The 25,482-nt window shown below is 41.7% G+C and overlaps 1 protein-coding gene and 1 long non-coding RNA gene across 2 annotated transcripts in view; one reads left to right on the top strand and one right to left on the bottom strand.

Moving 5' to 3' along the window:
* zgc:77151 (uncharacterized protein LOC337153 homolog) overlaps positions 1-11,968 on the top strand; it is a 53,810-nt gene extending 41,842 nt beyond the window's left edge. The window contains exons 8-10 of the mRNA XM_039776487.1: positions 3,684-3,781; positions 7,363-7,528; positions 7,939-11,968. Of these exons, the coding sequence (XP_039632421.1) occupies positions 3,684-3,781; positions 7,363-7,528; positions 7,939-9,498 (1,824 nt within the window). The 3' untranslated portion in view covers positions 9,499-11,968. The remainder of the gene's footprint in view (positions 1-3,683; positions 3,782-7,362; positions 7,529-7,938) is intronic.
* Positions 1-25,482, bottom strand: part of LOC120543404 — a 120,698-nt gene that overhangs the window by 19,430 nt on the left and 75,786 nt on the right. The window lies entirely within an intron of this gene.

Below are 25,482 nucleotides of genomic sequence, written 5' to 3'. Positions count from 1 at the left end.
CATGGGGTAAGAAACATATATAAAAAAAAAAAGTCATTTTTGTGTTTCTTTAATAATATTTTTTGTTACAGGTAAAATTCCATTACAACAAATATCATTACAACAAAGTATTTTTATGGTCCCGACAATTTCCCCATATGACACAAGTCTATAGAAATCTCATTACTACAAAGTACATTCAGCAGATACTTACATTACAATGAAATGCCCAAAAGACCTTGAAATGCCTGAATGAATCATCCACAGAGCAGTTAGTTCTGTGGCCGCAGCTCAGTTGTGCACAACGATCATCAAACGGAAACACTAAAAAAATTCTTTCTTTGGACTTTCCTTGTACTGTTTTTTTTTTTTTTGCTGTTTTTGTTTCCTGCGGTTTTCAGTGATACCTTTTGCTTATTGCTCATCAACATTTGAAAAACATCGATTGGAATTTAACTCATTGTCACCCTCCTATAGAAATGGCAGTCACGAAAAAATGATAACAGTCCATATTAGAAAAAAAACTTTACATTTTTGCAGCTCTCAATTGCTGCAAAAAGAAAAAAGATGTTGCAAGTGAATTCAGAATTACGCCATCGACCCTATCAACTTTCTTGAAAGGCCGAGCAAAAAAAAGAAGAAAAATCTTGGGTTGCAAACGTATGTGAACTGCTGCATTTGAAGACGTCGAAAAAGCTGTTTTTACGTGGTTCAGTGATACTCGTTCAAGAAACATTCCTATTAATGCGGCACTCATTCAAGAAAATGTGAGGTTTGTAAACTCTTTTGGGACCTCCCCCAACTGGACGACACGACGAAGAGCGTCCTAAAGTGCGATCACCGCGTCTGTAGAAGACTGTTTATCTGTTGCCAGAGCAACAGCAGGCTCACATGTCTGATGCGGCTCAGCACTCAGCAAACAGAAAAGATCTTGATGGGTGATGCAAGGAACAATGTAAATGCAGGTACAGGGCTCTAGAGTGCGACCTAATTTCTCAATGGTGCGACTAAAAAAAATTTAAGGTTGCACCGTTGCGACCAGCCGTTCGAGGGGGAAAAAAAACGAAACTCCGTGACTCTTAAAGTCTCCCTGTTGTTCAACAACAGACACACATTAGGCCCATATCGTGGTCTAAACCAATCAGAGATAGTGAAGGGCGGATCCCGCCCCTCTGATTGGCCGTGGTCCAGATATTCCTGTACGTGTGTGTACGTTTGAAAATGCATGTGATGCAGTCAGACAGAGAGAGGTGAGTAGCCCATCAGGTAAACAGTGGATGTAGCCGCGGATTATGAGAGAAGATGAAAAGAACGATTGACAGCTTTTTCGTTAAGAATGTTAAGTTAGGGCCTGATCCGTCCGAAAATCATAACCAATGCTCTGACACGGAGCCATCAACCTCCCAAGATATAGCAAGCCCTGGTCCGGAGACGGCATTAGATAATTAGCCACATACGATCGAGTCCGAGCCCACTGAAATTAAAAGGGGTAAAGTGTATACATTTCGAAAAGAGTGGCTTGACCAGTTTCCCTGGCTAAGTTACAGTAAAGCCGATAATATAATGCACTGTATTTACTGTAAAGAGTGTGGGAAGACCATGGCCGGCAGTAGTGCATTTGTGACTGGTTCTAATACATTTAGAATTGAAACGCTGAAAAAGCACAATGCATCTATAAAACACATTACATGCCGTGATAAATGCACTGCTCAAGTGTCCCCTCTCCCCGCTGCCTTCAGCAAACAGATCATCAGACGAGGCCGAGATGATAATTAAGTTTAACATTGCCTACAATATTGCAAAAGAAGAACTTCCCTTCACTAAATTCAAGTCCGAAATAATTCTTATGAAGAAAAATGGCTTGAACGTAAACCCGACGTACAGCAATGATGTCGCGGCGCCCAATTTATAGGAGTCATCGCAGATACATTGAAAAAAAAGACGTCTGTGCAAATTGCGAACAGTGCATACGTGGCATTCCTGATCGACGGAGACACAGATATCTCTACAAAGGAATGCGTCATTGTGTACGGTCGTATCTTGCGGAGAGGAAGACCGGTGAATATACTTATTGGACACATTGAGGTCGAGCATGCTCATGCCCAAGTCTGGAAGATTTTGATGCTAGAGAGAATGTGGCCAGCTGGTTTAGTCAAGGCCAAAGATCAAGAAGGCCAAACTACAGGAGTTGGCCATCCGAGGGGCATGTGACTGCAATGGAGGATAGTCCATAAGACATTGAGCCATGAGATGTTCAGTTTGAAGCCCTTAAAACACTTAATTTAGATTTTCTTTTTAGTTAATTTATCTTGAGATTTTTTAAGTTTAAATTTCAGCTCAGTAAAGCACTTTAAGCACTAACACTTTTTCAGTAAGTTACCTTTCTTGTAGAATTGTGCTTGCCTTCAAATAAAGAACTTTATATTGACCAGATTGTTAGTTAATCATTTACAAGTCAATATTGCCTATATGGACAGCGATTAAAAAAAAAAAAAAAAAACAAATAAATAAATAAAGTGAACTTGTAAAACTGTGGTGTTAAATGTGATGCGGTTGAAAATTTGGGTGCACCTAACTTTTGTGCTGGTGCACCTAAGAAAAAAAGTTAGGCGCACCAGTGCAACCAGTGCAAAAAGTTAGTCTAGAGCCCTGAGGTAACAGGATTACTTGGCCACTAACCTGGTCACGACCTTGTCTGACTGCTGTGTCTGTTTATAGGAGAGTGGCAGATCTCGCTACAATAAATAACCCTGCTGGTCCTGTTTCAATCTGAATAAAGCTAGGTTTGCTAAAGTACTGAGACTCAGCCTCGTGTTTTGGGGTGTAAGACAGGGACTTATAGCACAACCCCAATCTTTTAGGATTCGCTTTTGTGCTGCCTCACCGCAGCGCTGCGAGCCTGCCCCGGCAACGGACAAACAATCTTACGCAGACGTGGCAATCGCGCTTTGGCGTGATGTTCCCGTTAGGTGGGGAGTGGGGGGGGATCCCAAAAGAGTTCAGAAACCTTACAATATGAAGAAGAAGAAAAAGATGATTCGGCTCCTGATTTATAACTGTGCTGCCTACAACACACTTCCACATTTAGATAATGTTCACGTTGAATTCCTCCCACCCAGTTACACAGCAGTGCTTCAGCCATTGGGTGTGGGCATCATTCGCACCCTGGAAGTGTATTATCGCAAGGAAATGCTAAGAAAAATTCTCATTAGCATAACTTGTAGACAGGAGAAGATTAAAATTAATGAGAAAGAAGCTATTGAAATAATTGCAAAAGTGAAAGAAAGCACTATAGTGACAAATACAGAATCACATTACTACAAAATTTTCATTACAACAAAATATTTTTTCGGTCCCTGGCAGTTTGTTGTAATGGAATTTTACCTGTATTTAAACTGTTGGTACCAAATGTGTTTCCCCTAGTGGCATCATCGATTACTTTATATGACTGCAGAAATGTAATTATGTGAGTGTAAGAATATTAGTATTCAATTAGAAAAGACTGAAGTCTAGTTCTTTTATAGTCATTAAAATATACATTTTATATTCTGAATGTGTATTAGTGTATTTTAGAAGTTATGGTGATGTGAATTACAGATGTTTTATTTTTGAAGTCTGGTAAAGTAGCATGTTTTACTGAAGTTCATATATTTATTTAATTTTAAAAGACTCGTTGATCTTGTGTGTGTATTTTGGTGCTGCAGGTGACAGCTCAACGACTTTGGAAACAAGTTTATAATGAATTGGGGGGCAGTCCGGGAAGCACGAGTGCTGCAACCTGCACCAGGAGGCACTACGAAAAGTTGGTGACATTCATTTTTCTTTCAGTGATAATTTACTGAAGCTACAGAATATGATTAGCATTTATCCATGGGTTATAAAATCCAGCACTATTTCCTGCTTCTTAAAATGAACACTAGTTTGTTTGAAAGACAGAGCATTCTGTTGACAGAATTCACTGAACGCTTTTTTTGTTTTAATAAAAACAAATAAACTTTTGGCGAGGAGCATCTGTGTCACTGTTCTGTGGAAATTCTAGAGCAAGTGGGGGTTTTCAGTAATTGATAAGTAATATATAATTAAAGTTGTGCACAATTTTACCAAGTTGTGATGCTTGTTTTTTATACGTTTATAACAGAGTACCTTCATTGTAATCTTAAATACAGGCTGTAAATTCTGATCAGTATCATGGTTTGATCTTTTAGTTTTAGCCTTGAATCAGTTGGTATGTTTTTTAATTATTAGGAGATCTTAGTCTTAGTCCAGGAATCCATTCCAGAGAAGAGCAACTAGGCTAGGGAATCCATTCCTGGGAATTTGGGAATCCCGCATGTCATTCCCAGGAATCCTGGGCTTCCCGGGATGACAGAGTGCACGGGCATCTCACATGTGAATGGTTTTAGAACGACCGACACTTATTTTTATTAAAACTACTGCAGTATGTTGACACCAATAAAAGACTAACCTTATCTACAAGCAGTTCACGCTGTCATATAAGTACATGTATCTAAATCAGGGGTGCCCAATGTGTCGATCGCGATTGACCAGTAGATGGCAAAGGTAGTGCAGGTAGATCACGTTGCATTCAAAATTTATTTTTTTTTAATGTTAGTCTATCATATACCCTATGGTATTTGCCACTTGATTGACATACAGGGCAGCCCGTCTGAGATCTCCTTTCTTCTAAGACACTGCCTGCATGATCAAATGCGCGAGCTACTGCAAAACTCCGGCTGTGATCTAGTTAGCCTTCCAATTTATATCGACTAAAGAAGGGATTTTAAAAAAAATGTTTGAGGAGGGTATGGGCTTTATGTGTAATTGGAAGAGGATTTTTTCTCTCACGGTGTCACAATCGAAGTGTGTTTGTCTGATCTGTCAGTCTATCATTGCTATTCCAAAGAAGGAAAATGTGGAAAGGTACTTTCGAACTGTTCATAAAAACTACGAAACTGACTTCCTTTCGAAAAGCGATCTGAGAAAGAGAAAAGAGAGGGAGCTAAAATCGCAGTTAATTGGACAGCCGTCATTTTTCACTCAGCTGAATTCAAAAGCTCCTTGAATGCATTATTCGGCTCTACTTATTTATGCGAGTCAGCCTTTTCCCACATAAAGATTATTAAATCCAAATAGAGTAGTGACCATAAATGTATTGAATTGTTATTGTGCCATAAAGGTTATTCAGTTATGCAAGGTACGACAACATACATTTTATGTATAAAGTATACTCGGTGTGTATGTATGTTTTGTATATGTATAAGAATGTTATGAGGCATGATGGGGAATTGTCCCAGAGAGTGATGCAGACAAGCAGTGCCATTCCTGCTAAGGAGGCCTCCTCACGCATTTCAAGTTGCTGTTCAAAGCTGTTGTCTGACAGACATCAATGAAGTCTTCAGTTTTCAACTATAACTCTGTTATTTCTTCATCGATTTTTACACTTTTACACGCTATATATGCAAACATGGCCGTTCCTGGTTTCCCGGAAATTACAGCAGTTTCATTCCCGGGAATGAAAAATGTCCGGGAATCCCGGGAGCCCAGGATTGGATTCCCTAAACTAGGCTGATTCTGGGACTGATAGGTAGGAGCTATGAGGAGTGACTGAAGGAGCTGAACCTTTTCAGTTTAAAGCAAGCAGATTAAGAGGGGCATGGCTGTAGTATTTACAATTATGAAAAGAATTAGTGCAGTGGATCTCAAGTGTTACTTTAAAATAACATTCAGCTAATAGAACATGGGGGGACAGTTGGAAAGTTAAGGTCAGATTTCAGAAAATAGTTCTTCAAACAGAGAACCGTAGCTACACAGATGTAATGATGACCAAGTATTGTGGTAGAGAGTAGGACTTTAGGGACCTTCAAATCTCCACTTGATGGTATTTTGGACAATCAAGGTGAACAGGATGATGGACAAACATGTTGGGCTCTATGGCCTGTTCCCAGCACAGGTTGTAATGCTTACAAGAGGTTTAGGGCAGGGGTTCTCCAACTCGGTCCTGGGGACCCCCGGTGGCTGCAGGTTTTTGTTCCAACCAGCTTCTGTTTTTCATTGGACTCCTGGGCTAATTGAGTGAACTGTTATTGACCAGATTTTGTTTTGGGGAACAATATAGAAATTAGAAAACTAAGTTTGGTAAAATAAATAAATAAATGAAACGTATTAAGCAGTTGTATGGGAATAAAGTATATATATATTTTTTTCTTTTTAACAATATTTTCATCTTGATTTTTATTCTACTTTTCCAGTTATTCTAAATGTTTGGTTAATCCATTATTTACTAATTAGAGGCTCTAACACTAAAGTAGTTACAGCCTTTCATGATTCAGTGTTGTTTGCCTGTGTGTCTGCTCTGCTCATTTTTAATTGTCATTATTAAGATACAATGCACAGAAAAAGGGCAAAATATAATGAAATCAACAAAAGAGAGTTAAGCATTTAAATGTATAGCAAAAACAGAAACATTTGTAAATGCTGCTGTGCTTTTCTGAATGTAGAATAAGAGAAGAGAAAAAAATACCTGCTGATTAAATAAGATCAGGGTTACCAGGTTGTTGGCACTGATTATGAATTTGAAACAAAAACCTGCAGCCACAGTGGGCAACCAGGACCGAGTTTGAGAACCCCTGATCTGGAGTGTATGACCATCAGACAGCATAGTTTTACATTTACGAGAAGTAAATATCTTAAGCATCTCCCTAAATACAGACCACAGTCTTCTCAGATGTCTCTGCCTGGCTGAACACTCTCTGTTTTATCTTTTACAGACTATCATGTTTTCCTAAATGAGCAACAAAAAGCTTATAAAAAGTAGTACTTTGCTATTTTTAGGCCCAACCTATGAACATAATGCACAGCTTTCTTCCTCAATAATGAATAATAATCTTAATTTACAAGAGCACAACTGGAAATGTAGAATTCATTACTGAACTTTAAAGCTTTACAGGGTTTAGTCAAAAGAAAAGGAACATTAAAAATGAGTATGACTGAACGGAAAATCCCTTGGGCAAATTTGAACTGTACAAAATTTAAATAAACTGTGTTAGTATAATCAACTAGAGAATTAACACAATTCAGTTAAGTTCTTTTATAAATGGTTCTATAGTGATTACTACAGAAATCTATGTTCATTCACTCAGTTGTTCATTTAAAGCTGGAGTTGTCGTTGCCTTTTAGTGGTGTTATCTAACATTGTGACAGTGGAATAAGAAATGCTTTCAGTAGTAGTGGGGCTATAAATAGTAATGTATCATTAAGTTAAAAGTAGAAAGTCGTCGTATGCTCCACTCTAGGATTTCTTTGTGGTCGCTAAGAGGTGTCTGCCATGTGCTTAGAATATGTATGATCTAGCAGTTCCCTTTTATCTGTCACTCTTCTACCCAGATTAATCCTCCCATACGATCGACATTTGAAAGGAGAAGACTTGCCAGCCATTGATGTAAAACCACTCGACGGCCCATCAGGTGAAATGAAAGAGAAGAATGTTATGAGGCATGATGGGGAATTGTCCCAGAGAGCGATGCAGACAAGCAGTGCCATTCCTGATAAGGTATGTTCAGATCTACCTGTTGGTCAGAAGTTTAAAAATGCTACTGTGTCCACAGTGTTTATTGACATAACACAAGCCATTTTGTAATGCATTATGGTGTATACTGGTGTATACTGGTGCATCCAGCTCTTCACAAGCAGCACAAATGTCTCATGTTGTTCTGAAAGTGAATGTTCACCTCACATTTAGAATTTTAGCCCTTATCCTTCTTTGCCAGTTGATGTTTCATGTGATTTGAAGTATCTTCATGTTACCTGGCGCTTGTGATAACTGGCTCACAGATGCTGTTGTCCATAATATAATGTAAAAACCCTGACACAGGAAATGATATATCATTAATGTAATAAGTATTGAGCATTTGTATTTCACATGTATGCAGATTAATTTCAAATTTTGATTTGTATTTTCAGCCTCCAGAAATAAAGCAAGAAAGTCCACCTGAAATGAGGAGTAATAGGAGGGCAAGGCAGGTCAAGGGAAGGAGCAAAACTGCTTCTAGTGAAGTGCCTGCAAACAGCAAGTTAATCCAGGAAGTCAAGGTGAAACACACTCCAACAAAACCAGTGAATAGTGGGCTTCCAGCATTATCACCTGAAGGAATCAATATTCAAGGGCAGCAGTTGGGATCTGGGCCTGCTCTAGGTTTGTTGACGGTTGGTCTGAAGGATGGATTTATACCCCCTTTGACAGCTCTGCAAAAGCTTCATTCTGCAGCAACGTTGAGGGGATTTTCCCTGCCACAAGGTCTGTCACCTCTTGAGGTACTCAAAAGTCGTCTTGGCTTAGGAACTTCTGAGGGCTCTAGTCCTGCAAACCACGACCAAAGAAAATCCCTTTCCCAGAGTCCACAACCATCATTATTTCTCTTGCAACCTAACCTCGGCACAAATGAAAGCAAACAGAAACTGTCTTCAGATGCCAATTCTCACACCGCCAGTAAAGCAACTGAAACAGGATGCCAGAACTCGTCACACAAATCTCCTTTGACTCCTTCGCCAGATGGTAGACCCAGACTTCCTATGACTCCTCTGAGGATTATACCTTTAGATATTGACTGCAGTTTCCAGGTACATCAGATCATGAGAACGTCACTAGGCGCAGCCCAGCTCAGTTGTTTTACCAAAAAACTATCTGAGGCACTTGCTCAGGATCTGAGTAAAGGTCAGTGTGCTGGTGAAGCTGTTTCTGTTTCCCAAGAACAGACATTACCACTCAATTTGAGTAAGAAGTCTCCATTGAAAAGGCCAGTAGATGGAACTGAGCCTCGTCCCTCTTCAGCTTACAGTTCTGGCACCAGTTTGACATCTTGTGTTCATCCATTGCATACTTCACAGCCTTACCAGGGTAGTGCCAGTAAAAAGTCTAAGAAAGAAATGACCCAGGATGATCAAGAACCTATAAGACCAAATGGGAGACTAGTGCCATCATCAACAAACATTCCTGATGCTGATGAGCAGCCAGCAGATTTAACTTGTCCCAACAGAGTCCGAGCAGTCCTTCAAGAAGAAAAAATGAAGTCAAGCATGGAATGTGTGGCAAAGACAGCCCCTGATAGACCTATACTCAATTTATCTCAAAGCTCACATTCTCACTCAAAGGGCTCAGAGGCAACAGTGATGGAAGCCCCTTCAAAATCTTTTAAATTTGGATTAGTAGCAGATGGGACTCATGAAAAGGTCTCCTGGGTAGATTCTAGTAAATTATGTACTATGCGACATTATTCCGGTAGACCATCGCATGCTCAAGGAAAGGTGATAGCCGTCCCAGAAGAGAAGCAGATGCTGATTGATGACCACGGGGGCTCTGCTGTATATCCCTTGTACTGCTTTAGAGCGAGACACGTTCCGTTAAATGAGCTGGATGGAGACCACAGCAGTTCGCGAGCTTCTGCAATTGTGTCTATGCCTGGAACCTCACCTGGAATCCTGCATGCTCAGAAACCGTGGACTGTCCCTCCACATGGTCATTAATTTGCAAAGCCATCTAAAATCATTTTTAAGTGTTTCGTGCTTGTGTCTGTGGATGCAAAGAACTGTTATTTGGAGCTCTGTGTTGGCCGAGAAGTGCTAGTGCATCTGCCGAAGCAAAAGATATTTAGTTGATTTTGATGAGAAAACAAGCTAGTAATCGGGCAGAATTGGCTGGTAGGAGTGATTTCTGTGTTGAGCACCATAATCAAATTTTATAAATTCACATATTGTATTTGTTTTATTACGAACTGTATGAAAATCTTCTCTATCCAACACCAATTGGATTGGACAAATGATGCTTATTACGTGATAACTGTACGTGATTTTAAGGCTGGATGACCCAAAAACTATTCTGTGCACTCAGTCAAGAGCCAATGTTGGCAGTAATGACGGATGGTAAGAAGACGACTCTTGCTGCCCACCTGGAGGACGGCATTATCCTTGGACAAGATCAGGCTCCTGATTTCTGCTGTGGACCCACCAAATTATTGTAGGCACTGGGAGGTTAAAGCCGCTTACGTTAATAACTGTATACAAGCAGGTAGAAAACGCACATCATCTGCTTAAAAAATAAAAGTGTACAGGGTGAAACCAACCCTGTAGTTGATAAAGCTGGCCATGGCTCCAATACAAAGTCAGAAATGGTAGGACAGAACACTAGAAAAATACTCCAAAATCAAGAGCTGAAACACTCCTGCGGTGCTTTAGAAAAGACTGAATTACGGTTGTGCGATTACAGGAAGTGTTTCTTTAATAATATTTAAGAATGTTTAAAACAGGATTGGTCAGCTTTTTTTGTTCCAGTAATTTTTTACTTCTGAATGTGTGTAGAAAAAAAAACTGTGTGTGTGTATGTATATATTTTATGCCAACTCTGCCCCCACTTTCCAAGGGCTGTTCAAATGATATATATTAACTGCAAGCGGGAGGCACACCTCATGTCATTTTTGCATTTAATTTTATATATTCTTGAATGAGTAGTTTTACGTAAAAACCGTACTGACTGACTGATGTGGCTGGCACTTCTTTGGTAGCGATTTCCAGCCCTAGTAAAGGAAAGCAGTCTTTGGAATCTTTTTTTTTTTTTTACTCTAAATTGCCCAGTTTTTAATGCTCAATTTTATACAACTATGCTGATGAAGTTATGTCTTAAAAAATGTTTTTACAAAGTTTGAAATATTTTAGATTTTGAAGATTAATAAAAGAAACCCAAACAAACTGAAAAGCACCTGCTCCATTGTCATCGAGGTTACAGTTCACTTCTGAATGATGTGCTCCGTCTTAACTCATTCCCGGTTTTCCTCTTCCTTGTTGTGTTCCAACCAGTGTTGACTTTACCAAGTGGACAAATGTTCTGAAATGACGTGGACGTGGCTTTGGTATCCTCATACAGGTATCCTTTTATTTTTTGTCCTTTCCTCACAAGTTTGTGATGTTGATATCACGTATCATTTTTGTTTTTTTTTAATCCTACAGTGTAGTATTTAACAACCTGGGACTGATATTAGTTCTCTATTAAAGATTCAGGTATCATTGTTTATAAGCATGACTGACGGACCTTTGAGGTGTCTGCAGTGAATATGTGGGAGATCAAGACTATATTTGCATATCTTAGACAAAGCTTGCAGTTTATAGCGTGTCATAGCCTATGTTTAATGATTGGACTCCTAGAGTAAAAGTGAATTTATATTTATTGTATGATAAAGGAGTTCAAATTCAGAGAAACTGTTGTATTTGTTCTTGCTTTTCTCCTCAAGACTGTGCTGTTGGCTCCAGTAACAAAGCCTTGTGTAACAGAAATGCAAGTTTTCCGGTCTAGTTTACTGATTTAGTAGAAGCCTGAAATTTAAAACAGATGCTTTTGTTAAACTGCCCGTATTTAATCCTCTTAACATGTCACCACAGCAATAATTTAAAAATTTGTGAAAAGCAGTTACTGAGTAACCGGCTGTTTCATCACTAAAATATGTTTTGTTACACATTTCTGTGCACCAGTCATTCATGATCCTTCACTTTGAAATGTTGATTTTTACATCTTGCTAGTTTTGTGGTACTTTTGTATGTTAAAGCTTGTAAAGTGAATGGGGTTTAATTTTTTTATATAGATAGATGAATAAATGAAAACATTACAGTGTTTCCGTGGGTGGTTACATGACAGGTAACGTCTACTGAAGTGCTGTAAACCGATGGCCAAAAAAGCCCCTACTGCTGCTCACTCACTGCGTGCATCGTCAGCCAGTTCTGATGTCGTGAAATGGATCAATATTTGTTACAATGTTTGTACTTAACACTGTGTAGGCTGCGTGGGGAAGGATTACAAGTCTTACAGTTAAACATGTATTTAAACAAGCACATTGATAATTTATAGTCACATATTAATCAGGAGGGTTTTCTGTTTGAGATTCTGTATTTAAAATGGAAGTTTTTCATATTGTTACACTTGCATTATAATAAACTTTATTTCTTGAAATTGTGGACTTTATTTAACAGCTGTCTTCTCCGATCTACTGTATTCTTTTAAGCTTCTACTAATATCCAGTCAGTTTTTTGTTTTGTTTTTTAAATATAGATTTTAGAAATGTAAAATGCAGAGTGCTCTTGGTTGGGTGCCGTATTAGGGAGGGACAGCCGTACAGGACCTCCTGATCAGACTTGGTGACAGGACGCTTCCCACTCCCTGCAAAATCTAGTTTTCTTTTAGCCATTAGAGATCCAAAGTGCTCTGTCATAAAGATGTTAATGTTGTGCAGTTACATTTAAAAGAAAAAAAATACATCAAGTGCGTTTTTTCCTTTGCAGTGTGTTTGGTAAGGAAATGGCAGTTTGTTCAGGACTTCTGTGGCAGGCAGTTAGTGGTCTGATGCTTGAGCAGAGCCCACCAGATCAGCAGGCACAACAACATGTATTTCTATAGCACATTGTCATACAAATAATGTAGCTCAAAGTGCTTTACATAATGAAGAAAAGAGAAACAAAAGACAAAGTAAGAATTAAAATCAGAGAACAGTAATTAACATAGAATAAAAGTAAAGTCCGATGGCCAGGGAGGACAGAAAAAAAACAAAAATAACTCCAGACGGCTGGAGAGAAAAAAATAAAATCTGCAGGGGTAGCGAGGCCACGAGACTTGGCCACGGACTTGATGATGATGGTCATGAGGACCTCTGGCCTTTAATCCATCAGTTTAGGTGGTGCTTTGATCAGGTGGTGATGGTGCAGGTGGCCACCACAGAAAACCGGAAAAAGAACAGCAGAGAAAGTAGGGGTTAGGATTTTGGAGCCACTGTGAATAATAATGATAATTGATTGAATATACAGGGTATCAGGATTAAATGAAGGTGAAGTAATGAGACGGCCATGTTAAAGTAATGAGTTTTTAGGGGTTTTTTAAACTGCTCCACTGTATTAGCCTGGCGAAATTCTATCAGTAAACTATTCCAGATTTTAGGTGCATAACACCAGAAGGCCGCCTCACCACGTCTTTTAAGTTTTGCTTTTGGAATTCTAAGCAGACACTCGTTTGAAGATCTAAGGTTATGATTTGGTGTGTAAGGTGACAGACATTCCGATATACAAGATGGAGCAGATTATTTAAGGCTTTTTAAATCATAAGCAGGATTTTAAAGTCAATCCTGAATGACACAGGTAATCAGTGTAGTGACATCAAAACTGGAGAGATGTGTTCAGATTTTCTTTTCCTAGTTAAGATTCTAGCAGCTGCATTCTGCACTCGTTGCAAGTGATTTATGTCTTTTTTGTGTAGCCCTGAGAGGAGTGCGTTACAGTAATCTAGTCGACTGAAAACAAAATTTCTCAGCATCTTGCAGTGTTATAAGAGGTCTAAGTTTTGTTATATTTCTTAAGTGTAAAAATGCTGTCCTAGTGATCTGATTAATATGCAATTTTTAAATTCAGGTCACAGTCAACAATTACCCCTAAATTCTTTACCTCCATCGTGACTTTTAATCCTAATGCATCAAGTTTATTTCTAATAACCTCATTGAATCCATTATTGCCAATCACTACAATTTCAGTTTTAGTATATACAGTACAGTACATCTTAGGACTGGGAGAGAACACCACAGATAACTGAATCCACCTTCTTATGCCACTTCTGTTTTTAATTAATGATTAATGCTTATTGGATTTATTAAAAAAATATATTGAGACGGTCCTCTTTTACAGTGATTAACACCGATTAGCTTTTTGGAGATTTCATTTGACTTGAAAGCTCTCTTATTCCCAAACTTCAACCTTCATACCAGATTTGCTTTAGTTTATGGTTATATTGTAGTTTTTCTAGGCGCCGTACATATGACCCTGAATTTATAGGACACCCCTTCAGTCTGCACAGGTAGGCCCCAGCCGACCATCTGACTTAACTGGCTGCATCAGAACAAAACAGCGGAGCAAGTCATTCTCAATAAAGTATGATGGCTGTCTGTATATCTGTATGTTCCCTAAGCGGTCCTAAACTCAGTGACCCATCTGGACCAACTTTTACATAGCTGCCCTGTACACCCTACGGACAAAGTGGTCTGCCTTGGAACCCAAACTTTTGACCCTGGGGTTCCCAGTTGTTTTTTTTTTGTTTTTTTCCTGTGCTGTGTGCTACAGTTTGTAGTCGAGTGCCAGCTGCTGGCGTAAAGCGACTGAAAGCTCTGAACAGACTGACACCAGAATAGCAGTCACAATGGCCAGAGCATAACGTCACTTACCCAGACAACTTAGTGGCTACTGTAATATAAAAAGCAATACCAAGCGTGGTGGCTTGAGGAGTGGTTGGGTGAGGCGTGACCAAGAGGGTAAGGGCAGCGTAACACAAAAGAGAATCAAAGGATTGTTGTTTAACTCCTGATTTGTCAGCTTTTCTTCATAATTTAAGCACTACAAATTATCCACTTTGAACTAAGAGAACAAGTCAGACGTGACTGTGTGTGCTGATGGTTACCACAATTCTGGAATCCAATCTGACCCAAAATGAACAGATTCTTGACTCCTGAGAGCAGAGCCATTGATGCTGAGGTATTGTGGACGATGAATGGGTCATTATTTAACAAACATAAGCCTCTGTCATTTTTTTCTATTCTACAGACATACTTGGGCAGAGCCATGGACTTGAGCTAGTACTTACAAATACCCTCTGCTTCTGAAATCGTCCAGTTTTGGTGTATTAAGCTGTATATTCCTTTTATATGTATAGGCCATTGGATTGGGTCATGGGGGTCCTTTTCCTCTGTCTTTGATTTGCAGCATGCTTTGCATGAAGTAGTACTACATTGTGAAGCATAGTTATTAATATTGTGTTTAAAATGTGTATATTATTAAGGGATGTAGAAAATAGTAAGTTGCTGTTAAAGCTCTAGTGGCCTGAATTTGAATCTTGGCCTAGTCACTGTTGCCGTAAATGTGTATGTGTGCCCCATGTCATGGTTTGTGGTGAACGTTTACCTTAAAGTGTTACACATAAGTTAATATGTTTGATTTCATTAGACGTTGGGAGCTCTGCTTATGAGAAAGATCTGGGAGTCGTGGTGGACTTGTCACTGGTTACATCTGGACAGTGTAGAGGAGCGATCAGGAAGGCTCATAGGATGTTAGGTGTTATGGAGTACAGGACAAAAGAGATTATACTCAAGCTTTACAACACATTAGTCAGGCCTCCCCATTTTAGAGAAAGTCCAGAGAAGAGCGACGAGGCCGATTCCAGGATTGAGAGGTATGAGCTATGAGGACAGACTGAAGGAGTTGAATCTCTTCAGTTTAAGCTCATGGAGATTAACAGGGGGCACGACTGAAGTGTTTGAAGTCATAAAAAAAATGAGTTCAGTAGATCCATCCATCCATTATCCAACCCGCTATATGCTAACTACAGTGTCACGGGGGTCTGCTGGAGCCAATCCCAACCAACACAGGGCGCAAGGCAGGAAACAAACCCTGGGCAGGGCGCCAGTCCACCGCAGGGTACACACACACACACACAGTAGGGACAATTTAGAATTGCCAATGCACCTAAGCTGCATGTCTTTGGACTGTGGGAGGAAACCCACACAGACACTGGGAGGACCCAGGATGCGAACCCGGGTCTCCTGACTGCGAGGCAGCAGCGCTACCACTGCGCCACTGTGCCACCCTGGATGTAAGATGAGTTCAACAAAAACACGGGGACACCGTTAGAAACTTGTCACGGGTGCATTTCACACAAGCATTCGTTTCTCTTCCTGGAGAGCCATAGACATGTAGAATAAGCTACCAATCAGTGTGGTATACAGTAGGGCTTTAGGAACCTTCAAAGCTCGATCTGATGTTTTGGAGAATCGAAGTGGACAGGACTGGTGAGCCTTGTTGCGCTGCGTGGCCTGTTCTAGTCACATTTCTCCAGATGCTTAGCATTCCTCCAACCTCCCAAAGATGTGCAGGTCAGGTCGATGTCCTTCTCTTGAACTTGGCCCACAGTGGAAGTGTGCATGAGTGTAACCACTGATCGACATGTCCCATAGAAGGCTGGCTCCTGCTTTAAACCACGTGCTGGTTTCAGATCCTCTGGCCCCCCCTGTCCCGGCATCGTGCTGAGGAGACTCAAAACACTAAAGAACACGCAGTCGCTTAACCACTCGGCAGTCTGGCCACATATTTACAGTTTGAATGAACATGGCTGTTTAATGAAAGACCAAGTTAATGTCATTTGCTTCCTTCAGCATAACAAATAATCCAGGAATCAATGTATGTAAACCTTGTAGTGCAGCGTCGGCTCTGCATGTGGGGGCACACAGTGTGCCAGTAGTGTCAATGAACTGGTGACTTTGTGGACTACAATGCAGCAGTAGAGCTTGTTGAATATCAAGAAATATTCCATTACAAGTAAATGGCTTACTTGTTTGTGAGGATCAAATGTTAAATATAAGGTGTTTATTTGAATAATTACGACTCCATAATGCAAGAAGGACTTGCATAAACAGATGAAAGCTGAGATGGTGGCACACCAGGTAGAATCATCCGCTTGCCCCCTTGTTGAAGTCTCAAGGTTCGGATGCCTTTGTGTGGATTTCCTTCAGCAGTCCAAACACACCCGAGTCGGGTGAACCCAAACTGGGTTTCTATCTGAGATCATAGCTACTGAGGGCACCTGGCATCCCATCCAAGTTTGATTTTTTACTTTGTCCCTTGAACTTAATGAAAAATTGGACTGATTTTGAAACCGCAATAATTAAGATTAGAAATCGAGAATCTAATAAACAAATGTAATATTTTAACAAGGTTTTGTGTGATACGGCTATAGTAGACAAAGGCAGGCCAGGCTTTTATGTTTGCCCCTGTGGCCTTTGCTTCATTTTAAGGGTGAGGGTGACACACACTTTGTACGTTTATCCCTCATACCGTGGGTTCAGGCCCATTCACTTTCTGCACTCTTCATTGTATTGTAGATTTAAATTGAAATGGATATAATTGCAGATTTTGCCCATAGTACTGTGTTGTATCGCGTTAGCTGTTACGGATGCAATGAGAAGTCAAGTAAAATGACCCAATTTATTGGCCACCTAAAAAGATTACGATATGCAAACTTTCAAGGCAGCTCAGGCCCCTTCTTCAGGCAAGGATTAGTCTCGAGTCAGTTACCTGTAATGGCAAAGTGAAAATTGATCAAAAAAACGAAACCTCGCATTCGTAGAAGTATTCAGACGTTTAATTCGGTGCATTGTGAAAATACCGTGGGCTACAGTGCCAGCTGGATTTCCTGGCAGATCCTCTCAAGCTCCGTTAGATTGGATGGGGAGGCTTCTATAAACTGCCATCTTCAGGTCTCTCCTCAGGTCTGGGCATTGACGGGTTGACGTGGCTACTCAAGGACAATCTTGGACTTGTCCTGAAGCCACTCTAGTGTTGTCTCGGCTGTATGCTTCAGGTCATTATAATGCTGAAGTCTGTACTGTCACCCCAGTCAGAGGTTTTCTTCAAGGACCTCTCAGTATTTGACTCCATTCATCCTTCCCTCCGTTCTGCTGCTGTGAAGTCCCCCCACATACCAAGATGATGCCATCGCCATGCTTCACAGTAGGGTTGGTATTTTTTTTGTGTTCTATATTTCGCCTTATACAATTTCTCATATTAGGAATGTGTTACTTTTCACATACCCTTGGGGTCAGAGCGCAGGGTCAGCCATTGTACAGCGCCCCTGGAGCAATTGAAGGTTAAGGGCCTTGCTCAAGGGCCCAGCAGAGTAGTTTCTCTTTTGGCAGTGATGGGGTTCAAAGTGGCAACCTTCGGGATACCAGCACAGATCCTTAACCTCAGAGCCAGCACTTCGCCCTTTAAACTGGACTGGTGGTGAGCAGTGCCTGGTCTGTGCCACACAGGAGTGTTTGGAGTTCTGCCTCAGGAGTTCAATTTTGTCTCGTCAGACTGGAGTCCTTTAAATCCTGTTTGGCAAACTCCAAGCAAGCTCTCATACGCCTTGGGATTGATGAAGTGTTGCTGAGACTGTTATTCCATCTCAGCAGTGGACGCCTGTGGCCTTTTCAGAGTGACCATTGGATCTTCGTACCCAGTTAATACATTTGGCTGCATGGACAACTCTAGGAAGAGCCCTGGTGCTTCTAACCTCCTTACATTTATTGAGGCCTGTCTGCTGCTGGCGAAGCCTAAAACTTGAGGAATGTAAGGAGCTGTTTGCTGTTCAGGGGTACCTGAGGTGAAGAAGTGAAGTCCTGTTGAGCAGCTGCTTTATGTTTTGTTTGCCGTTTATTTTCTCTCCATGAAAACTATTTGCCCCTTCCTGATTTCTTATTCTTTTGCATGTTTGTCACACAAAATGTTTCTGATCATCAAACACATTTAACCATTAGTCAAATATAACACAAGTAAACACAAAATGCAGTTTTTAAATGATGGTTTTATTATTTAGGAGAAAAAATCCAAACCTACATGGCCCTGTGTGAAAAAGTAATTGCCCCTGAACCTAATAACTGGTTGGGCCACCCTTAGCAGCAATAACTGCAATCAAGCGCTTATGATAACTTGCAATGAGTCTTTTACAGCTCTGGAGGAATTTTGGCCCACTCATCTTTGCAGAATTGTTGTAATTCAGCTTTATTTGAGGGTTTTCTAGCATGAACCGCTTTTTAAGGTCATGCCATAGCATCTCAATTGATTCAGGTCAGGACTTTGACTAGGCCACTCCAAAGTCTTCATTTTGTTTTTCTTCAGCCATTCAGAGGTGGATTTGCTGGTGTGTTTTGGGTCATTGTCCTGTTGCAGCACCCAAGATCGCTTCAGCTTGAGTTGACGAACAGATGGCCGGACATTCTCCTTCAGGATTTTTGGTAGACAGTAGAATTCATGGTTCCATCTATCACAGCAAGCCTTCCAGGTCCTGAAGCAGCAAAACAACCCCAGACCATCACACTACCACCACCATATTTTACTGTTGGTATGATGTTCTTTTCTGAAATGCTGTGTTCCTTTTACGCCAGATGTAACGGACATTTGCCTTCCAAAAGTTCAACTTTTGTCTCATCAGTCCACAAGGTATTTTCCCAAAAGTCTTGGCAATCATTGAGATGTTTCTTAGCAAAATTGAGACGAGCCCTAATGTTCTTTTGCTTAACAGTGGTTTATGCCTTGGAAATCTGCCATGCAGGCCGCTTTTGCCCAGTCTCTTTCTTATGGTGGAGTCGTGAACACTGACCTTAATTGAGGCAAGTGAGGCCTGCAGTTCTTAGACGCTGTCCTGGGGTCTTTGTGACCTCTCGGATGAGTCGCCTCTGCGCCTTGGGGTAATTTTGGTCGGCCGCCACTCCTGGGAAGGTTCACCACTGTTCCATGTTTTTGCCATTTGTGGATAATGGCTCTCACTGTGGTTCGCTGGAGTCCCAAAGCTTTAGAAATGGCTTTATAACCTTTACCAGACTGATAGATCTCAATTACTTCTGTTCTCATTTGTTCCTGAATTTCTTTGGATCTTGGCATGATGTCTAGCTTTTGAGGTGCTTTTGGTCTACTTCTCTGTGTCAGGCAGCTCCTATTTAAGTGATTTCTTGATTGAAACAGGTGTGGCAGTAATCAGGCCTGGGGTGGCTACGAAATTGAACTCAGGTGTGATACACCACAGTTAGGTTATTTTTAACAAGGGGCAATTACTTTTTCACACAGGGCCATGTAGGTTTGGATTTTTTCTCCCTAAATAATAAAACCATCATTTAAAACTGCATTTTGTGTTTACTTGTGTTATATTTGACTAATGGTTAAATGTGTTTGATGATCAGAAACATTTTGTGTGACAAACATGCAAAAGAATAAGAAATCAGGAAGGGGGCAAATAGTTTTTCACACCACTGTAAACTGTCCAGCTCCGTGCCTACAATAGAGCCTGCCTTCCTCACCAGGTTGTCCAGGCGTGAGACGTCCCTCTTCTTTATGCTGCCTCCCCAGCACACCACCGTAGAAGAGGGCACTCGCCACAACCGTCTGGTAGAACATCTGCAGGATCTTATTGCAGATGTTGAAGGACGCCAGCCTCCTAAGAAAGTATAGTCGGCTCTGACCTTTCTTACACAGAGCATCAGTATTGGCAGTCCAGTCCAATTTGTCATCCAGCTGCACTCCCAGATATTTATAGGTCTGTACTCTCTGCACACAGTCACCTCTGATGATCACAGGGTCCATGAGGGGCCTGCGCCTCCTAAAATCCACCAGCAGCTCCTTGGTCTTGCTGGTGTTAAGATGTAAGTGGTTTGAGTCGCACCATTTAACAAAGTCCTTGATTAGGTTCCTATACTCCCACTCCTGATGCAGCCCACGATAGCAGTGTAATGGTAGCCTCGTAACAAGGAGACTGGAATGCAAGTCCCAGATTGGCCCCGTGTCCACTTGGGTTTCCTCCCACAGTCCAAAGACGAGCAGGTGAGGTGGACTGGTGCTGCTAATCTGTCTGTGTGTGTTCAGCCAGCGATGAACTGGTGCCCTGGCCATGGATTGTTCCTGCCTTGTGCCCAATGCTGGCTGGGATCGGCTCCAGCTGCCCTGTGACCTTGCCCCGGACAAGTGGGTTTGCAAAATGGATGTAAATTTTTGGAAACAATATTAAGCCTTTGTGAAGCTCTAGAAAACATTTCCAAAAACCTGAGTTTATGGAGTGTCTTTCCATTGTGTCTTCAGATGTTTCCACACTACGTTTAGATACTCATTGAGGTCCACAGTTACAGTTGAAGTCAAAAGTTTCCAAACACTTAGGATGAGCTCTTTATAACCACCCCACTGATTTTATACCAACTAACAAACTATAAATCTGGCATATCTATGTGACGTATTTTTCCAACGATGCACACAGATGGAGTGTTTCACTTTTTCTTGACTACATCACACAATTCCAGAGGGTCTCAAGTTTCCACACACGTTGCTAGTATTTGGTAGCCCTGCCTTTAAATGGTGTAACTTGAGCCAAACATTGTGGGTCGCCTTCCACCAGCTTGGCCCATTCCTCCAGACAGAACTGGTGTGACTGGGACAGCTGTGTAGGTCTCCTTGCTCACACATGCCTTTTCAGTTCTGCCCACAAACTTTCCATCTGACTGAGGTCAGGGCTTTGCGATGGCCACTCCGATACCTTGACCTTGTTGTCCTTAAGCCATTTTGTCACAACTTTGAACGTATGCTTGGGGTCACTGTCCACTGGGAAGACCCATTTGCAACTGAGCTTCAACTCCCTTCCCGAGCTCTTGAGATGTGGCTGCAGTATATCTTCATCATTTTCCTTCCTCCTGATGCCATCTACTTTGTGACTTGCAGTAAAACACCCCCACACCGTGATGCTGCCACCCCCATGTTTGCCCGTTGGGATGGTGTTCTTTGGCTTTCAAGCCTTACCCTTTTCCCTCCAAACATAATGGTGGTCATTATGGCCAAACAGTTTGATCTCGGATTCACCAGACCAGAGGACATTTCTCCAGTAGGTCAGATCTTTGTCCCCATGTGCCATCATTGCAAACTGCAGTCTGGCTTTTTTATGGTGGCTTTGCAGCAGTGGCATCTTCCTTGCTGAGCAGCCCTTCAGGATATGTCGATGTAGATACGCAGATACATGTCTACCTGTTTCCTCCAGGATCTTCACAACGTCCTTTACAGTTGTTCTGGGATTGATTTGCACTTTTTGTGCCAAAGTACGTCCTTCTCTAGAAGACCGAATGTGTCTCCTTCTTGAGTGGTATGAAGGCTGTGTGGTCCCATGGTGTTTATACTTGCGTATTTTTGTCTGCACAGATGAACGTGGAACCTTCAGACATTTGAAAATCGGATGAACCAGGTATGTATGTGGAGGTCCTGACTGATCTCTTTTGTTTGGCAAGCAAAGAGGCAGAGAGTTTGATGGAAGGCCTTGACGTACATCCGCACATTGACTCCAGGTGGGCTAACTGGCTGTCAGACACTAATTGTCTAATTACTTAAAGGCTTGACATCATTTTCTGGAATTTTCCAAGCTGTTTAAAGGCACAGTTAACAAAGTGTATGTAAACGTGGAAAGTGAAATACTCGGTGTCTGTGGAAATTGCTGGAAAAATTATTTTTGCCTTCACAAAGTAGACGTCTTAAAGGATATGCCACATTTATAGTTTGTTAGTATGAGATCTGTGCAAGTGAGTTTTAGAGAATTCACCGCAAGTGCATGTAAACTTCTGACTTTATACACTGTGTGCACAATTATTAAGCAAGTTGTATTTTTGAGGATTCATTTTAATATGAAACAAATACAGTGCTATTATGCAACCCGCTATATCCTAACTACAGGGTCACGGGGGTCTGCTGGAGCCAATCCCAGCCAACACAGGGTGCAAGGCAGGAAACAAACCCCGGGCAGGGTGCCAGCCCACCGTAGGACACACAACACACGGGACAATTTAGAATCACCAATGCACCTAACCTGCATGTCTTTGGACTGTGGGAGGAAACCCAGTGCTACCAGTCAATCCAAAATGTTAATAAACCTGTAACTTGAATGTTTTACAAAGGAAATGTGAGTGTGAACATTCTCAGGGGAAGACATATCTGTGCACAATTATTAGGCAACTAAAGGAAAAATAAAAATATTCCCGTCTCACTTGTTTGTTTTCATCAGTTAAAGTGAGAATAATAAACAACTCCAAATTTACAAGGCCGTGCCCAGTGTAGCCATCCTTCTTTTCAATAACAGTCCTAAGCCTTCCATTCGTGGTGTCCGTCAGTTTCTTGATCAGTTGATAACTTTTTCTCTCCCAGACACCGTTCAGAGAGGTGATCTCTTTTCCTTCCCTGTACATCTGCCATTTAAGAAGGCGGCCATGTCATTTTGCTTTTATCTTTAAGGCCTTTGCTGGCTAGCCACGCAGTGGAGTACCTCAATGCATGTGATGGAGCATTGTCCTGCATAAAGAGCATGGTCTTCTATAAAGGTGCAGACTTTTTCTTTTACCTCTACTTGAATAAAGTGTCTTTGTCTTCTAAAAACTGGCAGTAGGTTTGGGAGTTGATTCTGAGTCCATCTTAAACCTGAAGAGGTCCAACTAGCTCATCTTTAATAATACCAGACCATACCAGTACCCCACCTTCATCTTACTGGTGTCTGAGTCGAAGTGGAGCTCTGTGCCCGTTACTGATCCAGCCACGGGCCCATCCATCTGGTCCATCAAGTGTCACTCTCATCTCATCAGTCCATAAAACCTTCTTCAGATATTTCTTGGCCCAGTCTTGACGTTTCAACGTATGTGTCTTGCTTGGTGGTGGTCGGGTTTCTGCCTTTCTTACCTTGGCCGTGTCTCCGAGCACTGAACACCTTCTACGTCTGGGCACTCCATATAGGTTGCAGTTCTGGTATATGACAGCACTGGAGGATGATGGGTTCCTGGTAACGTCACGTTTGATTCTTCTCAAATCTTTGGCAGTTAATTTGCGTCTTCCCCCCCAACACATTTCTTGTGGCCCTGTTGACTATTTCCAACAAAACGTTTGATGGTTCTGTGATCACGCCCCAATATCTGAGCAATTTCAAGAGTGCTGCATCCCCCTGAAAGACTTTTTACAATGTTTGACGTTTTAGTGTCGGTTAAATCTCTTCTTTGGCCCTGAGGAAAACAAACTGCCTAATAATTACGCACACCTTCCTAGAGGGCGTTGATCTCTTTAGGCCACACCCTCCCTCATTACACAAACGCACATCACCTGATAGGCTAACTGTAAATCCAATAAGCATTCAAGTTTGTACAGCTTAGAGTCGGAATACATAAATAAAAATGATGATCTGCTCAATATGATGATCTTGCCTAATAACTGTGCACACACTGTAGGTGTTATTATGAGCTCAGGGTGGCACAGTAGGTTGTGTGAGGACAGCACCCACTCCCTTTTGATGTATTCAAGCGCCTTTCTGCAGTGAAAGCTCTTCTCTGGCAGTTATCTCTAATCCATATTTCTACAGTGTGACTATGGACCAGTTAAGTGGCTCACGTAGAGCCGTGCAGTAAATCAGTGCATGAGATGAACAGGCCTCTTTGGGGCTTACAGCCCATCGACTAGGCTGCCTTGCCTTAACTGCCATGATTTAGTAGCGGTGGTGACTTGTCTGGTTGAGCACACAACACAACTACACCTGAATGCCAGTGTGGTCACAGAGCCACCTGGAACTGCCACGTCACAGCACTTGCACCCTTGTTTGAGTCTTTAATGGAGTTTGCATGTTCTCTTTGTCGTTAACCAGTCCAAACAGATGTCATCACGCAGAGTTACACCTCTCAACTGGTCTTGGTGCCGGAGTGTAGCCACTGAAGGACTGGCATCCCAGCCAGCTTTGCTCTGTTTTCCCTGGAACGGATGAGAACAAGAAGCGGCTTCTCCCATACTTACGTTTACCTTTACTCCCATAGTGTTGGCAGCCAAGTTTAAGGCCTGAGGCACACGAGACGTGCTCTGCAAATTGGTCCCTGGGTTTGCAGTTTCAAGGTAAATCAACTAAAAACAGACTTGCGAGCACAGCCTGTCATGGATATGGACGCCGCTCTTAATCTTTCATGCAAAGATATTCTGCTGCAACTCCCCAAGTTGTCTTCCGTTAACAGCAGCTTGTGAAGCTGCTCTCCAAACTCAGCCACTGAAAACAAAAGGCCTTTGTCCTCCAGGAGGATCGGCCGTCTTTCATTGAACCAAATAATGAGTTCAGGCTTTTCTTTTTCCGTTGATTAGTTCATCACCCAGTTTAAGAGACACACATATTAAAATGAAACGGTGTAGTTAGTGGTCAGCAGCCCGGCCATTGTGAAGTGATGTTGATGCTGTGTTAAACTTGAACTCGGCGATGACAGCAACAGCTAACGGTGAGCCCATCTAAAAATGAGCTGCCTGGTGTCCACTAATCCTGGAAGTGGACAGGGTGACAGCTACAGTTACCAAAATGTTATTTGAACCCTGAGGAACTTTCTAAACCTCTGCAGATCCCAGTGAAAATCAACCAGTCCAGTCCCAGTGGTGTGAACACTGCAGTAAAGAGACTGGGGGGTCCACTTTGTGTTATATGGCGCCCAGAGATTCAGAGCCCTTGGCCTGTTTTCCACCCAACTTACTGTAAGGTTTACCTTCAAGGTTGAACCAACCTGTCTATTCATGTTATGGAAGTGGGTGGCCGGGTTAGCAGGGAGTCACCCGGGATAGAGATGGCTCCTGTATGGCACAGAGCAGTGGGGAGAGAACCGACTCTGGCTAAAGGAAAAGTCCTTCTAAATGCCAAGAAGATGGAGGCCACTAGGAGGCACTAAGTACCCCCCACACATGGCACCAGTGAGGGAAAAGTGGCCTGGCAGACTAGTAGGATGTTGGCCCTGTTCATCCAGCAGACAGACCTCATGGGGGAGAAGCAGGGTCATAAAAAAAAGAAATGCTCAAACATCCTCTGGGTGTGTGACCCTTCAACAATGAATCCAGGCTCAGAGCTGGCATCAGTCCACAAGTGGGCACACAGAATTCCTT

Source organism: Polypterus senegalus, chromosome 13 (assembly GCF_016835505.1).
Source record: "Polypterus senegalus isolate Bchr_013 chromosome 13, ASM1683550v1, whole genome shotgun sequence".
Taxonomy (NCBI): Eukaryota; Metazoa; Chordata; class Cladistia; order Polypteriformes; family Polypteridae; genus Polypterus; species Polypterus senegalus.
This window is presented reverse-complemented; position numbering and strand designations above follow the sequence as displayed.